Source organism: Candoia aspera, chromosome 4 (genome assembly GCF_035149785.1).
Source record: "Candoia aspera isolate rCanAsp1 chromosome 4, rCanAsp1.hap2, whole genome shotgun sequence".
Taxonomy (NCBI): domain Eukaryota; kingdom Metazoa; phylum Chordata; class Lepidosauria; order Squamata; family Boidae; genus Candoia; species Candoia aspera.
In genome coordinates, this window is record NC_086156.1 from 86,236,194 (window position 1) to 86,253,506 (window position 17,313).

The window sequence follows — 17,313 nt, forward strand, 5'->3', positions numbered from 1 at the left end:
GGGCTAAAAATGAAGTCACACTATTGGATGCTATCAGTAGATAATATCCAAAGCATTCTTTGCAAGATCAAGCTATTTGTGAAGCAAGACAGATAGAGAATTGCAGCTGGGAAAAGCATGACCTTGGCACATCAGAGAAAACCTTGACTGGTTCATATAATGCACATCGCCATCATGTTGCTTCTAAAAAGCACACTTTGCAAACGGAAGTCAGGGGACAAATCATAGTTTGCTTTAGGGTAGTAAGGCAGTTTGAATTCATGATTTGCAAACTCCTTACTGTATTGTAACGGTCTTTTGGCATAATGTACAAACAGAGATGCATGGTTTACGTGCTAGTGCTCGGCTAGGCTAAAATGAATTGGGCAGTTAACAATTCAATGTGATATGGGAACTCTTTTTTTTTAAGTATTAGGTTTGAAAAAAAGATAAAAACTACAACCCCCCCCCAAAAAACGAAAAAGAGTGTGAAACATAAGAAAAAAGAATTTTTGGAGATTACATAAAGTGACTTCTGACTTTCAACAACAAGAACATATAGCCATTTCCATATTCAATCCCATACTCTATATCAAACCAAGATCACAATATTTCTATACATCCTTCCCTTAGCACATACACAAATCACTAGTGCAATTGCTCCTTCCCCTTATTAAAAAAACAGAAAAAATATATGTCTCTAAATCAACTGCCCTCCCACCAAAACAACATTTATTTAGTTATTTCCTTCCTGCCACTATTCTATATATTTCTGTCCACTATAACAAAAATCAAATTATAAAAACATATAAACTGTCTACTTTTATAATTAATAATACAACAATCTTATAAATCTTATAGATCAAACAAACCTTAAGAAAATCCAGTCAAATCATTAAAGAAAAATGAAATCATATAAGCCTTAATATCAAACCAAATACATATTCTTAATTTTTATCCCACATCAAAATATACCAGAACATTTACTTGTCTCCATATTACACATAAGACATTTTTCATAAAGAAATCAAACAGCCCAGCTGCCCCCCTTAAAAAGTCAAACTTCTCAGCAGAAAACCTCCCACAGAACAGAGCCATTTTGTTCCGAAAACATTCCCTCAGAAAAAGAAACTCATCAGTATCTTGCAAGGCAAACTGTCCTTAGTACTGGTCTTTTCTACAATATCCCAAATATTTTGCAGAATAGCTTGGCAGGTGTCATGGAAAATCTGAAATCACAACGAAGCTCTGAGAAAATCTCCTTAAGGTCGTCCATGCTTCAGGCAGTAGATGATAGCATCTCCTGAATACTTTGCTAGCGCAGATTGGAGCGGATGGGTTAATAAAAGGCTTCTGAAAGATATTGAGTGATATTGACAAAAGGGAAAGTATGCAAACCAGCAGCTATGGTGCCCAAGGAAAGAGAAAAGTGAAAACTCAAGGTAGATTCAATGTGTAGGAAAATGTTAAATCCTTCAAATTAAATACAAAAATAGTAGTGTGGGGATGATTATTTATTCTCAGTCCTCCTTAATATTTAGATGGGAAATAAGCCAAAGACTAAAAAAAGATTTTAAAATTAATCCAGAAATAACGATAAGCACCAAAAGAATTCACTTTTTCTTGCTGCAGAAAGCCTCTCTTAGGGTACATAAACTTAAAGGAAATATAAATTGGGTGATTTAGAAATGAGGAAGTTCAACCTAGTGTCCCTCTAAGGTGGCAGCGTGGTCTGGAAATGATGGCGTCTCCGACTCACATCGTCTCTTACCAGAATAACGCTAACGCTGTTTGCGGTCTTCAGGCTATGAGGCGATGTTCAGGAGCGCAAATGGAATGATTCCAAGTGTTTTCTATCCATGAAAACACTCTAGGACATCAGGAAAAGCCTGCCTGAGTCCAAAAAAACTGCCACGCTGTCAGATCTGCCCTCAGCACCCTGGGCACAGCTGTTCAGTTGGCCATCTTCCCACCAGACATCTGGGACTCAGGGATCATCTTAACACATTGTATGTACCATTAAGTGTAATGCAGTTTGCTTGAGCACCACCTGTTCCATCCTCTATATGAATTTTGTGTTGCTTGCTGCTCCCTATGTCTTCTACACCTCTCAGAGGCACAAATTTGAAACAAAACCACAGATGTATACATAGCACTCACTTGCTATAGATACACACAGCCCAGCAATTGTGTTTTATTAAACCAGGTTGCATTTGTTGTAGAAAGTCAGCCATTGTACTCTGTAATACCTGGTTTATAGATAATAAATAATGTAAGCCAGGAATTTGTCTTAATTCAATAAGCCATACTTAAACAAATCATGGCTTAGTCCAATGCACAAACAAGTAATTGCAACTTGCCAGTTTCCAGTCTTTGATAATGCTCACAAACTATCCAAGGCATCCGGCTGATAGCTCAAGACGGTGGGCTGGTTCAGACGCAATGCTAAAGCAAAGGTTAGTATTTTAAGAACGTGCTTCAGGTGTTTCCCGCTCTACAGCAGGTCAAAGGAAACGTTCATAACTTCTTCTGTTTCTTTCATCAATACGAGGTGTGAAGTAACCACAACAGCTGGGTTGATATGCCATGCTCCACCACTGTTCACTGAATAAAGTACAACTGAATGTATTCACATTCCACAGTACACTCAGACATGATTTCATCGAGTTCTTCCTCAGCTCAACCTATTTGACAGGACAGCGGCGTTCCACTCAATGGGCTCCAACGGGATGACGATCCCCGTCGCCCTGTTCCGGAAAAACACCTCCCTCTCCAAGCCTCTTCTCCCCAGCCTTCCTTTTGCCGCCGTTCCGCCCTCAGCTTATTCAGCCAATAAACCATGGAGCTGGGCTTGAAGGACATGGCCCTTTCGCCCAATAACAGCTTTCAGAAACTGTTCCCCGCCCAGCAATGGGTGGAGGGTCAGCTCGCTGATTTCGGGAGACGCACCACTCAGGCCGAAGAGGAAATGGGCGGGCAGCCTTTGAATGACACTTCTTAAGGCCTATCAAGAGAGAGTGGACGGAGGGGGCAGGCTGAGGCGGGCTTCTTGGGAACCTATGCCCAATGGCAAATGCAGAGCAGTCGGGGGTTTATTTGACATTAAGATTCATCGGATCCAATAGGGAGATGAGGAGGCGGGATTTAAACCTATTGACCACTTACTTAGAAGGCTGGCTTATTTCAGTCAAGAGAAAGCACTGCGGGTTTGAAAAGGGATGCCCTTGCCCAATAGGATGTGAAAACGTTTTGTGACGGACGGAACGAGGGGCCAATCGGATACGTTTGGGTCGGTTCGGTGCAGCTGGGTCAGGTTCGGGCGCGGAACGGAGCATCGCCGTGGTCCCGATCCTCTACTGTCACCATGCCGGCCGTTTCCAAGGGAGACGGGATGCGGGGCCTGGCCGTATTTATCTCCGATATCCGAAACTGTAAGTGATTGCGGCTATGGGGAAGACTAGCGGGCAGAGGGGGATCCTTCAGAAGGGAGGGGGTCTTGTATGCGCGGGGGGCAGAGTGCGGGATTGGGCCGCGGGGAAGATTCGGCCCGGGTTCCTGAACGGGAGGGTGCAAGCAGCCCACGATTCTGCAGGACGGCAGCAGAGGTGTGTGCTGCTGGTGGTGGTGGTGGAGTGGGGGGTCTAGTGGGCTGAAGGCAAAAGACTTGAGCCTCGGGGAGAGGCGCGTGCAGCCCGTTTGTCTGCTCAGTGGGGCTTCGGGAAATGGGGAATGGAAAGCAGGTAGGCTGGGAGGAGGCGACCTAATGGCAGGTAATGGGCGAGCCTGCCAGCACGCAGACATGCCCACCGGCTCTGCGGTGTGGAAGTTGGTCCTCGTTTGGGTCGGCAGAGGCCTGCCGGTAATCGGAGGTGGAGAGAAGTTGGGTGAAGAGGGGGCGGGGAGTGGGGATGTTGGGTTTATGGGAGGCGTCCCCACATGAACGTGGAGATGATTCAGCCTGGGGTTTGTGTCTGCGTGTGCCCATTTTCCTTAACCCGGAAATTTTTACTCTTTAACTAAAGAGGGCGGTGGGGGAGAGAAGCGAAAAGTTATTTAGAGAAGTGGAAATTGGGGATCGTGGCCAACGAAGAGAGGCCGAAGTGACAAGGAGAGGAAGGGGGTCCTGAATTTTGCTCAGGGGTGAGATTCCACTCCTCCTTCCTTACGTCCCCAAATCGAAAGACATCCAAAGAGACTGCAGATGACCTGGACGTAGACAGCTGTGACATGACAGATGGGCTTGGTCACTGCCATAGGCTAGGGTAGGCTTTTGTAAATTTTGGGGAGCACTGTATTGTGTTTGGGAATCACTGTGTGAAGGCTTAGAAAAGGGCTCTTGGACCTTTGCAGAAGGCCTTAAGTGTAGGCTACTGTATTTGGCTGCAAAACTCCATGGAATTACTTTTCTGTGCATTATTCCTAGCTGGTCGTCATCTGGATTTTTGCAGCCCAGATATAAGCCTTATGACAGGGACAGGGACGTTGCTGCAAAAAACGAGATTGCTGTTGAGAACCTGCATAAAAAGTGTAAGAAAGGTTGAGGAATTCAGGTTGTCCCATGGAAAATAAATTAAACTATGGAAGCTTTCTAATCACTATGAATTGTCAGCGTTTGTATGGTATTCACATCCCATTAATACCAGCTAGAATCTGGAGGAGTTATAGTTGTCATTGAAGTCAAATGGGTGAGCCTGATGGAGTATGGTTGAAGCATGTATTTGTAGCTCCCTGCAGTAAGTCATGCTGAAAAAAGTATCCAATTACTGGCTTTGATGGCATATATTAGAGTCCTCTCATTTTTCAGATCTGCTTCTTTAGTCACAAAGAAAGCAGAGGACCAAGGGTGTTACACTATATTTGAAACCCCAGAGATTCTTCTGTTTAGACTTTGGCATGGTTGTTTCATTGTGGCTAATATTGTATTTGTTTGATTCAGTCTTATTTCCCCTAGCTCCTTCTCAAGAATCCTAATCTTTGCCCCTACCCTACCTTTTTTCAGCCAAAAAAAAAAAAGTGTTTTGCAAGGTCAGTTTTGCAAGAATAATCCATACAGGAAAGCTAAGTAGCAGTTGCTAGAGCGGCTTTCTGTGGAGTGGAATCCACAGGGCTCACACAATCTTTTTTAGGCTCTGAATGGCTGATTTTCCTCCTCTAAAACATCCTTGCATTTTAGTGAAAAAGTCTAGATGTAAGAATGATACCTCCACTGTTCTGGAACACATATTAAAAGCTGATTTGACCAGGGAGTTGTAATTACGTTGCAACAGCTTTGGTATATCCATTGAAATTTCAGGGAAAAATCATCCTGTATCTAAAGTCCATGTGAATTGGCCCAGCAGCAGCAGAGAGCATGTAGGCCAATTTGCTTGGAGGCAGAGGTTTTCCATGCGTGGGATTCTTGGCCACAGAATCTAGTGCCACAGCTAGCCTTAAAATCTCTGAAAATATTATGGGAAGAGACTACAACTCCATGATGAGAGTAGTGCACATTTTTTGCATGCAAAAGCTTCCAGATTTTATCCCATGGCATCTTCATTTGAAAGGTTCAGGCAAAACAGGAGTAGGCAATCTAATGCTCTCCAGATTTTAGGTGATAACTCCCATTAGTCCTAGCCAGGAATTATGGAAGTTGTTGTGCAAAAGATTTTGAGGGGCACCAGGTTGCTCACCACCACCACCACCCCCAGGTTAAAAGTGATGGGTAAGGTCTTCTGTCTGAAAAACCATTACAGAGCAAGGCTGCCTCAGAATCTGACTTCATATAGTTTCTTCTGTTCTTGTGGAAGTAGAAAATTCAGTTTGGCTGTTTTTAAATTGCTTTTTATAAGTATGCTTCCTTGCATATCATTTATATCTGGCTAGAGTTGTCAGCTTTGCTTCAGAGAAAAATCTGGGAAGGGATTGTGACACACTTCCAGAGAGGCCTTGCCCTAAAGAGCCAAATTGGAGAAGAAGGTCCTGTGGCTTTAACAGCTGTGTGCAAGATGGCATTTTGTTAGCTGCAGCTTGTCATGCATAGATAAGAAAAGCTGCTGCTGCCAACATTTCTTTGTGAATGCAACGATTAAGAATGAAGAAGCCATGTCCTTCTTGTCAAGTGCCCATTCTAGTTCAGAAAACTACACTGTTTATAAAGACTTATTATCCAATCTTCCTTGAGTGCAAGTGCGGGTTTAAGATTGGTGAATGAACAGGACCTGATCTTTTCTGCTATTGTAAGAGCAGGAGATACAATCATTCAGTAGAAGTCAGATATACATTTCCCAAGGCCTCAGGGTTCATATGTTAGGGTGGGATGGGAGATCTTGAGTCACTGAAGTGGCAGAAATGGGTGCTGGGACTTGTGAGAGTGGAGAGAAATTTCAGCAGAGCAACAGATTGGATTGATGGAGGCTTTCTCTAGCAACAGTCAATGAAATAATAGGAAGTTGGGGAAGCATTGAGGAATATGTGGGAAGAGCTATGTTTGAGCTGAAAAAGCTAGAGAGAAGGCTGCACCTTAATTTTACTTCACACTCTTTTTTGGAGAGGTGGGTGGGGGAGTTGTAGGAGGTCTTCCAGCATAATTGTGTGGGAGCTGATGGCCACATACCTAAGGAATCTCAAATTTCAAATCTGGCTTAGAACTCGCCCATAGCTGTGGTGAAACTCGGGCCCTTGAAAGCTGCTGTGAACTTCCTGTAGGAAGAGCAGGATATGATAAATAAACACATTTCACAGATCGGTTGGCCAGTCTTTCCTGTGTCATGGATTTCTTTATATATGCATTCATACATTCTTTGATCTTCATTTAAAGGGGGAATCTGTCTTTCTAGATCTTGCTGAATTCTAACTCAGATAAGCCTGACCATAAGCCAATGGTCAAGGATTATGGGAATTGTAATCCAACGTGTTCTGGAAGTGGAATTTCCCCACTTCTGAATATAGTTGCATCTACCCAGAGGTGAACAAAGAGCTCTTACATTGCCTGTTCTAAGGGAACTGCCATACTTAAGCAAAGGAAAGTTGGCAGGCCTCACATTCCCTCAACAGGGCACTATTGGGACAAAAGGAGAGATCAGTCTAAGGAAGTTTACTTCTGTGAGTGTGATTTTTGTTAGCACACCCTGGGAACGAAGGAAAGAAAGAAAACATTTGAGGAAACACAGCTTTCTCTTTTAGAGGCTGATTTTCCTGCCCCAAGCATAGGGAACGCAAGGAAACTTTCTTTCCCTTTCTATAAATTCACCTTTCTTACTCCTGATTAATGTGTTTAAGTGCTGGGCAAGGAATCACTCTTTTCCCCATGTCCCACCATAATGGCAGCCAATGTGTCCCATAGAGAAAGCAGCTCCATCCTAGGAGCATTTATGCATGCAAATCTATTTGTTTCAGCCCTCATCCTGCTCCACTGACTTCTTTGTGGATCACCTGACTGTTAGGGCAAATGCTCCCTTGCCTCCTGGGAGCATTTACTCTCCAGGTCTGCTAAATGGAGATCTGTTTACTTGCTCTTGGCAGTTTTGATATAAGACCCAAGGCTTGCTGCAGCTGTCTGAGAATGGGTGCACTACCCATGCTCTGTTGGGCTGAAGTCTGAGGGCTTTTCTTCTCATAAAACACCAAGATGTAGAAGATCCGCAAGTGGAAAATTTTGATTTTAATTGAAAAGCAGCCCCTAGTGATGTGCATACACTAAGACTTTTCCCTGCATGCTATTTATTTATTTCAAATGCTTATGTGCCTCCCTTCTAACAGAGTTTTCCTAGAGTAGCTTACCACACTCTAAAAATTATTAATACTATTATGAAAACAAATACAGTGATTAAAAATGTACAACATAAAAACAAAACAGAATGGACAGCAGATAAAGACTGGTTAAAAAAACCTCACAGTATAACATTTTAGATATGAATAGAATCATGAATTTAAATATATGAAAAAGAATAAAAGCATCTTTGCCTTGTGCCAGAATGATAGTAGGTACCAGGCCTGACTTACTTGGGAGCCATCCATAGCCAGGGGCAGCTATTATGGTTCACAGAACTCACTGCAGTGGGCACCTTCTAATTGCAGATCACTGGAGCAGGGCCTTTGAGGTCTTAGTAGATGAGTTGGAACATATGGGAAGAGATTCCTTCACACACTGTCGGCCTAATCTGTTACTGCTTGTATAGATAAACACCTGCACATTGAATTGGTACCAGAAGCAAACTGTACCACTGACTCCATCTAAATATCCTTTCACCAGCTTCGGTTGATCAGCAGCTTGGGAAGAATGCATTTTGATTGCGGAAAAACAGTACAGTACTGCAGACTTTGCCTCCTCCTGCTCTGATGAAAAATCCGAGTCCCCTGATTGCTTTTAAGTTAAGAAGAAAAGTTGGGAGCTCCAATCTGATTTATTTTTTGTGCAGTTTGGCCCTGAGAGGTATCACTGAGAGAAGCAGGGAATGGCCTGTAGTTCTCATGCTTCAGGTATATGGTAGCCATCTCCAAGATGGTACTTCCAGATACGTGGGAATTGAATCTGGCTAGGGATTCTGGAATTAAGTCCAACTCATGTAGCTGACAATGGGTTGGGGAAGGTTTTGCTTTTTCATGCTGTTTTATTCATGAAGCATATGTGGTGGTTTGTCGTCATCCACTGGTGTTTATCTGACCCCTTTCCTTCTCTCATGAAAACGTAGTTAAGTATTCAGCATGAAGCGGACACCCAGATGATTGTGTATGGAGGTTGGGTATTCTCCATGTTTCATTCCTTGCTTGTCATTTCCAGGTAAGAGTAAAGAGGCTGAAATTAAACGAATTAACAAGGAGCTGGCCAATATCCGGTCCAAATTTAAGGGTGAGTTCTTGCACTGTTTTCTTGCTCCTTCTTCCCTTCTCCCTTTTGCTATTTGGCATATAAGCCAGCCCTTTTTCAACACAAATCCCTGCAGCAGCTTTATCAGTGACTCAGCCCAGTTTATTCACTGTCTCTTGTTTTTGTTCTTTCTCTCCCTTGACAACCAGGCTCCTTTCTAGCACTTTTCAGGTTGGTTTAGCTACTGTCATCTATCTTCTCTAATGCGTGTCATTGATGCTTCTAGAAAAGAACAGTGTGTAGCAGGTCCATGGGCAGCAGATGAAGAATGGCCCTGGACTCAAGGTTGAAGTGCTGAAAAGCTAACCTGTTCCAGCTGGGACAATGAAATGAAGTGGAAAAATATCTGATTCTAGGTGGTGCTGACTGTAACAAACCACAATGATGTCAAAATGCTGACATGCATGTGATGACATTATCTTGCAAATGCTAGGATTGCTTGCGTCATACATCTGACAAAAGTATATAGCCTGTGGAATTTGTGTGATGACATCATCACACATGTGCCATCATTTGTCCCTCCAGTGGATGCCTGTAATTCTAAGCCCTCATACTGAACCATGAGTTTCCTATCTCTTCTCAGTCTAGGAGCTGCTTGTGTTGGTACTCTGCATAGCACTATAAAGTTAACTCTCATCTAATGAAACTCAAGAATTATTTCTCCCAGAAGCCATTTCCTTTTAGCCCACTAGATGCAACTCTGTCCCTCCTTGATCTCAATATTGACTGTGAATTTCCATAGATCTGAGACCTTTGCAGCACAATTCATATTGTTCTGGAGAAGAGCCCCCCACTCCTCCTCCATCATTCCCTATAATATAAGGCAGAAATGCTTCAGCTTTGATCAGCAGGATTTAACAAGTGTCGTTCTGTTGTTATCTCTAAGGTCAGGCTATTAAATCAGGGAAGATGGGTTCTTGGAAGGCACCATTGGGCCACTCATACCAAAGGTCTAGCTGAAGGCAGGAATAAGAGCTTGAAAGAAGAAAGGACCAGCAAGCCCAATTTTGCAACTTTAGGCGAAACCCTCTTACCCAGAATAGACAGCTCTGTTCTTGAGGACCAGCCAAACACATTCTGGGATACAGCAAAGGGAATAAATTTACCTGACATATATATGCTAATTAAATCTCCAGATTTCCAAATAATATAATGTCTTTATCCCATTGTGTTTAATCTATTTCAGAGGTTTAGTTCCAAACATCCATTTCCATATATGCACACACATAATCTAGTGATTTTGATTCCTGGTTTATGTAGTCCCTCTCTACCAAATCTAACCCTTCTCCCAAACAGATCATAATTTGATGGGCAGGATATATTTATATTCTTAACTGCAGTGGAAATATTTAGAAATTATTTATGGAATCCTGCAAATCTGGGTACTTGTTTTTATTTAAATAAAAAAGTTTCTGTCTCTCAGTACTTGACAGCATCTCATCCATTTCTTTTACATATATGTATAATTTTGAAAAAATCAAATTTTGAAAAAAAATAAAGTAAGAAGTAAGTTGTTATACTTTTCTTTACTTTTTTTTCCAAAATTTGTATTGTTTTTATTCTCTTAAAAATTTCTTTAATAAAATTGTATATGGAATTGTATATGGAATCCAAAAACACCTCTATGGATCTTAGCACAAGAGCATTTTACAGAATAGAAACAGGCAAAAACAAATTGTTAACTTACCAAGAATTATTGGAGAATCACCAAGGGGAATATAAAATTAAATCAAGAGGGCAACTAATGACAGAAGGATATAATTGTCAGTGGTTTTCTCATTTACAGTTATCAGAAAGATTTAAAATGGATAAAAAGACTTATGGTATGGAGCAAAGTAAGACAGAATTTGAAGTGCAATTGTGTACCGATGATGAACATGTACTTGCTAAAATGTATAAACTTTTGTTGAAATTGGAAATGGAAGAAAAACAGATTAAAGAATGTATGATAAAGTAGGCTAAGCATTTTGGTTCTTATATATAGATGGATCAGTGGGAAAATACGTGGTCAAAAGGGTTGACATTTACATTGTGTTATGATCTTATGATCAAAAGAACCAGTTTGGTGTAGCGGTTAAGGCATCAGGCTAGAAACCAGGAGACCATGAGCTCTAGTTCTGTCTTGGACACAAAGCCAGCTGGGTGATCTTGAGCCAGTCACTGTCTCTCAGCCCAAGGAAGCAGGCAATGGCATACCACTTCCAAAAATATTGCCAAGAAAACTGCAGGGACTTGTCCAGGCAGTTTCCAAGAATCGGACACGATTGAATGGATTAAAAAAAAAAGATCTGAAAGAGAATTTTTATAAAATGATGTATCATTGGTACATGATGCCAGAGAAATTATCTAGAATGTATGAAGGTATTCCAGATGTGTGTTGGAAATGTGAACAACGTGAAGTGACATACTATAATGCTTGGTGGACATGTAAAAAAGCTAAAGAATTTTGGATTCAAATACTGTACATACAGAGGATTTTAAAGATTATATTCAATTGAAGCCAGAACTTTTCCTTTTAAGACTGATGGATACACAGTTAGAAAAGAGCCATGGAAGATTTTTTCAGTATATGATTACCGCAGCAAGATTATTATATGCACAAAGATGTAAAGATTCGGCATTACCCACCATGGAGGAATGGTTGGTGAACTTGACAGAACTTGCTGAGATGGCCAAACTGACTTTTTTGATTAGAGAAAGGTAGATGAATTGACATTCATCTATGACCGGAAACCCATTATGGACCTTTTGCATAAAAAAGAAAATGATTTTATGACATGGTTTTGATGATTAGAAAGAATAGGTTATAGAAAGAAGGGAATTATGATGTAATCTTAGAGAGGTTTGCTCTGAATTCTATATATAACTGTGAGAGGAAGATTGGAAGCCACTTTTTATATATATTTTTTCATGTTTTTTGATCTTTTATTTTTCTTTTTTCTATCTCCTTTTTTCTTTATCTCTTCGTTTCTTTTCCTTTTTTCTTTTTCACGTTTCCTTTGAATGTATTTCTATATGTAAAACCTTTTAATAAAAATTATTTTTTTAAAAAGTAATAAGTGAATAAAAAGGTGCAAAGAAAGAAAAAAAGAGAAAGAAAAGAAAAAGTTATAAAGAAGTGGCTTCCAATTTTCTTAACAGCAGTTATAGGTATATTTATATTTTACCCTCTCTCTCGAAGGTTACAACATAATTTCCTTCTTCCATAATCTACCCTTTCTTTTTTTTAAATAATGTTATTACAGTTTTAAAATACAAAGATAAAACACTAATATGAACTATAAGAAACATGAAAAGAAAAAAGTAAAAAGAGATAAGCAAAAGAAAGTGAAAAAAAGAAAGATATATAAAAGATGACTCCCCCTCCCTCCAGACAAGTATAGATATCACATAACTTAACATCTACTCTAGTAATTCAATAAAAAAACAAAAAAGGACTCTTCCCAAATCTCATGCCCTAACAATAATCAAATTATAAAAACTCATCTTTCAACCTTAATCAGCAAAAGTCTATTAAGAGCTACCAGAGATAGAAATATACATAAAGGTAAAGGTAAAGGTTTCCCTTGACGTAAAGTCCAGTCGTGTCCGACTCTAGAGGGCGGTGCTCATCTCCATTTCTAAGCCTTGGAGCCGGCGTTGTCCGTAAGGACCCGTCCGTGGTCATGTGGCCAGCATGACGACACGGAACGCCGTTACCTTCCCGCCGAAGCAGTACCTATTGATCTACTCACATTTGCATGTTTTCGAACTGCTAGGTGAGCAGGAGCTGGGACTAGCAACGGGAGCTCACCCCGCCGCGCGGTTTCGAACCGCCGACCTTCCGATCGGCAGCTCAGCGGTTTAACCCGCAGCTCCACCGCGTCCCATAGTATACATATTTTTAGCTTAATCAAAAAATCCATTTGCATAAACTAACTTATCCCTTACTCAAAAAAGTAAAACAAAAGAAATCTCTCCGCAGTATTCAAATCCTGAAGACCTGATCATTCAATCGTGGTCAAAGAAAAGTCCCATTAATGGCTAGCAGAAACCACAACATATGTATTTTAACCCTGGTCAAATAAGTTCACTTTATAAATATTCTGTTTACTTTTAAAAAGCTTGTTCTTTAATCCTTTCAAGGAAGGACCCACAGATTGATTTCTTGTCATTTTGTCTTTGTCTGCTTTCAGGAACAACCCCAATAGTTCCTTTTTATCTCCTCTCAAAAACATCTTCATTGTCTTGAGATAGTCTTTTCGTAAATCCGAAATAGAGAGGCTTTCCAAGTCAGTCTTCGGGTTTATTATTTTGTATGTTCTTTTTGATTATTAAGATATCAGCTGGTATCTTTTGTAAGTCCACGTTAGCATCTTTTTCCAACTCATTCTTGAGTCCAAGCATTTTTAACTCAATTTTCAGATCAACAACATTCAAATCAGCTTCAGTTTGCAAATCCAAGTTGGCATCCTTTCCGGTATCTCTCTTATCACTTGGTATCTTTAAATCCACCTTCAAATCCACATTTAAATCAGCCTCAGTCTCTGTTTTATTCAGTAAAAACTCTTTCCCAGACAATTGTAAAAGTAAATCCTGTATACACTGTTTCCAGACAGCTTTGAATTCTTCTATAGTCCAATGCTCCATTATTAAAAAATCAGTTCCCCTTTAAATGTAATCTTTAGTTCTCTCTAGTTCCCTTTAGCCAACCTTCAAAGTCTCTTCTTATCATACGTTTATTTTCAATCACCAAAACATTCCCATGAGAGGATTTCTTACAGTTAATTTCAAAATCTTCATATATATTTTGCAAATCCTGCAGAAAATATACTTTCTAGTCCATCTGGCCCCTTAGCTTTCCAAAGTCCACATTTTAGTTCTCCTTTTGCTGTTTCCCAAAGGTAAAGGTTTTTCTTATTAATCTTAAAACTTAGGTAGCAATTTTTTTCATCAGGGATAGAAGGAAAATCTCCCGGTGTAACGTAACTTGCCCTTCTGGAGGTTCTTAAAATCCAAAAACACAGTAATAGGTAATTTCCTGAACTAATTAAGAAAGGAGGTTGACAAACCCAGTGTCTCTTTGAGAGGCACTGATCTACATCACAGGCAGGATGTTTTTCCCATGGCTTCCAGAGGTTTAAAACCTGCTGGAGATTGGGCTGTGATCTCTCCATGGGGCATGGAGCTGCCATATGAAGGAAATCCTAGATCTCTCCTTGATCTGGAAAGAAGTTTCTGAGGAGCTGATCAGATCCCAGGTCCTCTTTCTGTTATGATTGTTGGCTCCGCTGTTCATGGAGCTGTGCTCAGTCAATCATGTCTTCCCCGGAAATCCCATAATCTACTCTTTCTAATCATCAAACCCATCAATCACAAGTTTGTTTTTTTCTTTTTTCAGCAAAAAGTCCCTAAGGGGGTTCCAATCCCTAATAAATGTGGTTATTGCCCTTTCTCTTATCAGACAAGTCAATTTCACCATCTCTGCTAATTCTGTCATCTTCACCATCCATTCCTCCATTGGGGGTATTTCAGAATCTTTCTATTTTTATGCATATAATAGTCTTGCAACAGTTATCATGTACAGAAGCTTTCTTCCATAAATCTTTTCTGTCTATCCATTAGTCACAGCAAGAAAAAGTTCTGGTTTCAATTGAATATTAATCTTTAAAATTTTTTGTATCACTGTGTGTATTTGAACCCAAAATTTTCTGGCTTTTTTACAAGTCCACCAGGCATGATAAAATGACCCTTCATGTTTTCCATATTTCCAGCACAGATCTGAAGTACCTTTATACGTTCTAGATCATTGTTCTGGAGTCATGTATCAGCGGTACATCATTTTATAAAAATTCTCTTTTCAGTTATAACATTATATAAATTTCAGTCCTTTCAGCCACATATATTCCCATTGTTTCATCAGTCTATTATGTCCAAATTCTTAGCCCATTTAGCATCTCAGACATTTCTGTTAAAGGACACCTGGCTGTGGTTTCCCTCTGTTGCCTTTGATCCCCAATGCTTTCACTTTTCTATGTTATGCATGCCAACCTTTCTTGCACAGCTCAGGTGAAAACATTCGGGACAACTGTCAAAATGGTGGAAAGAAAAGTACTCTTAGACAATCACAATGGAACACAAGAGTGACTTTTTGCCCCAGGAGCAACATCTTTGAAATGTCAAATTAAAATAGATTTATTTTGTGTCCTGCAAGTCTTTCAATCACTGTTGGGGGTTGGGATTGTGAAGAATCCAGTTGCTGTCTAAAATTGGTATGTAGATTGCATGGAACCATTTTCTCATTGGTGTGTACCCATATAAATGCATTCCCTGATGTCTGTATAGGTAGGAGCAAACACACTTTCTTCCTCAAGGCATGAGTGAATGGAGAAAAAGATAACTCTCTGTTCTTCTCTGCTTCATTGGCCAGAGGAGCTGAGAAGTGATGGGAAGTGTTAATCAAGGTCTTTGCTGTTTTCCGGTGTGGCGGCTTCTGTGGTAAATAGAAGTCCCAAGCCCAGTGGCAACTTTGTTTCTGCCACTGGGATATCTGATGAACTGGGACTTCAGTAACCCATTCCTAAAGGTGGAGGATCAGAGCTGAATATTGTGTGGCTTACAGTAGCCTTCCCCAAACTGGGCATCCAGAAGAGTAGGAGAGAAGAGTAGTTTACTAGGAAATTTCAGGGGCCATATAAAGAGGAAAACGGGAAGGTGTTTCCTATGTCCTTGACTCCTGCTGATCAAATGGCTTTCTGGGAGCTTGCAGTAGAAGGCCAGGGTGCAGTTGCAGCTGTCCTTCCTCCCTTCCAGCTGCCTTGCAGACGGCTCTCTCCTTCCAGCAGGGCAAGTGACCTTCCTGCCCCACTCCCCACCTGTCACTCTCCCCTCTCAGGAGATAAAGCCTTGGATGGTTACAGCAAGAAGAAATATGTCTGCAAGCTGCTTTTCATCTTCCTGTTGGGCCATGACATCGACTTTGGGCACATGGAGGCCGTCAACTTGCTCAGCTCCAACAAATATACAGAAAAACAAATTGTGAGTAGGCACAAGAGTACTGGAGTGGGAACTTTTAAAAAAAATCTTGGATTGTACTCCCTCGTTATTTTGATTTTCCATGTGAAAAATAAATCACAATAGTGTACTGGGTAGATTTCACCAAAAATCTCATAGAAAAAGCTATGATGCCAAATCTGTAAATCATTTATTTGGAAGACTCTGATTATGAATATATGTATTACATATAGATTGTCCTTTTCATCCTCCAATGTAGCATATGTTGTTCTACCCATCCTTATTTTATTCCTACAACAAATGTGTCAGCTAAGGTTGAGGAAGAGAAAATAAATTGGCGCATGATCAGTCTGGGTTCTGTTAGGCCTATTCTGACATTCTAACTATACACCGTCTTAGCTCCTGGGTTGTACCATCAAATGGCTGGGTTCATGCAGCATGCTAAACCTTCAATCCAAGTTAACAAACCACAATTGCTGTATTTACATTTGCCTAAGTAAGAAATCATATTGTGTCTTAATGTGATGGCTTAGTTCACACATACTATGGCAAAGCCTGGGTTCCTGCAAGATGCTGAATGAGAAAAACCAAGAGAAAGTTGAAGAAAAAGAAAAAAAAAACCTTTCCCATGCTTTGGAGGGAGATAGTGGGGCAGCTGGTGAAAGTGCCAGAGGAAGGGCTTCTGCAAGGCTGTGTGCCAGACAGGAAATCAAAATTAATTGAATAGCACGCCCTTTCTCTCTTTTGGGCATCCAGCCAGCCTTATTATAACCCTTCTCTGCTGAAGGACAAAGTGATCCACCGGCAGTGCCTTGGCATGCTGTTTGGCTCATTGGAGCAGAATTGGGAGAGATGCATATGTTCCTAACTACAGCTCCCAGCATTCCTCACCATGGCCATACTGGCTAGAGCTGCTGAAGTCTGTAGTGCAACAAGACCTGGAGGATCATTGGTTCCCTACCCCTGTAGGCCTGTCCTACATTGTAGGCCTGTCCTACAATGGCTAACTTAACCTTGCTTCTCTCTGTCCCTTTCATGTCTACTCGCCTAGGGCTACTTGTTCATTTCAGTGCTGGTGAACTCCAACAGTGAGCTGATCCGCCTCATCAACAATGCAATCAAGAACGACTTGGCAAGTCGCAATCCCACCTTCATGTGCCTGGCTCTGCATTGCATCGCCAATGTTGGCAGCCGTGAGATGGCAGAGGCCTTTGCTTCTGAGATCCCCCGTATCCTGGTGGCTGGGTAAGGCAGTGTCAATGCAGGAAGGATGTACTATGTGGGGTAAGATGGGTAGTTTTTATTATGGTATTTAGGAGCATCAGAAGCTGATTTATAACAGAAGAGATTATTTTATTCATCTGCATGGCATTATTTACACCATTCTGATCCCACCCTAGAGCCTCCAGTTTCACTGAAGCTAAAACCCCCAGAATTTCCAGTGAAAAGGAACAGTGACAATTCCGAGAATTGTAGCCCCAATATGCCCAAAAGGT

The 17,313-nt window shown here is 40.9% G+C and overlaps 1 protein-coding gene across 3 annotated transcripts in view; it reads left to right on the top strand.

Moving 5' to 3' along the window:
- The first annotated feature begins 3,246 nt into the window (after positions 1–3,246).
- AP2A1 (adaptor related protein complex 2 subunit alpha 1) overlaps positions 3,247–17,313 on the top strand; it is a 33,959-nt gene continuing 19,892 nt past the window's right edge. For all 3 annotated transcript variants that reach the window (XM_063300912.1, XM_063300913.1, XM_063300914.1), the window contains exons 1-4: positions 3,247–3,410; positions 8,738–8,806; positions 15,699–15,841; positions 16,869–17,062. In XM_063300912.1, the coding sequence (XP_063156982.1) occupies positions 3,344–3,410; positions 8,738–8,806; positions 15,699–15,841; positions 16,869–17,062 (473 nt within the window). In that variant the 5' untranslated portion in view covers positions 3,247–3,343. The remainder of the gene's footprint in view (positions 3,411–8,737; positions 8,807–15,698; positions 15,842–16,868; positions 17,063–17,313) is intronic.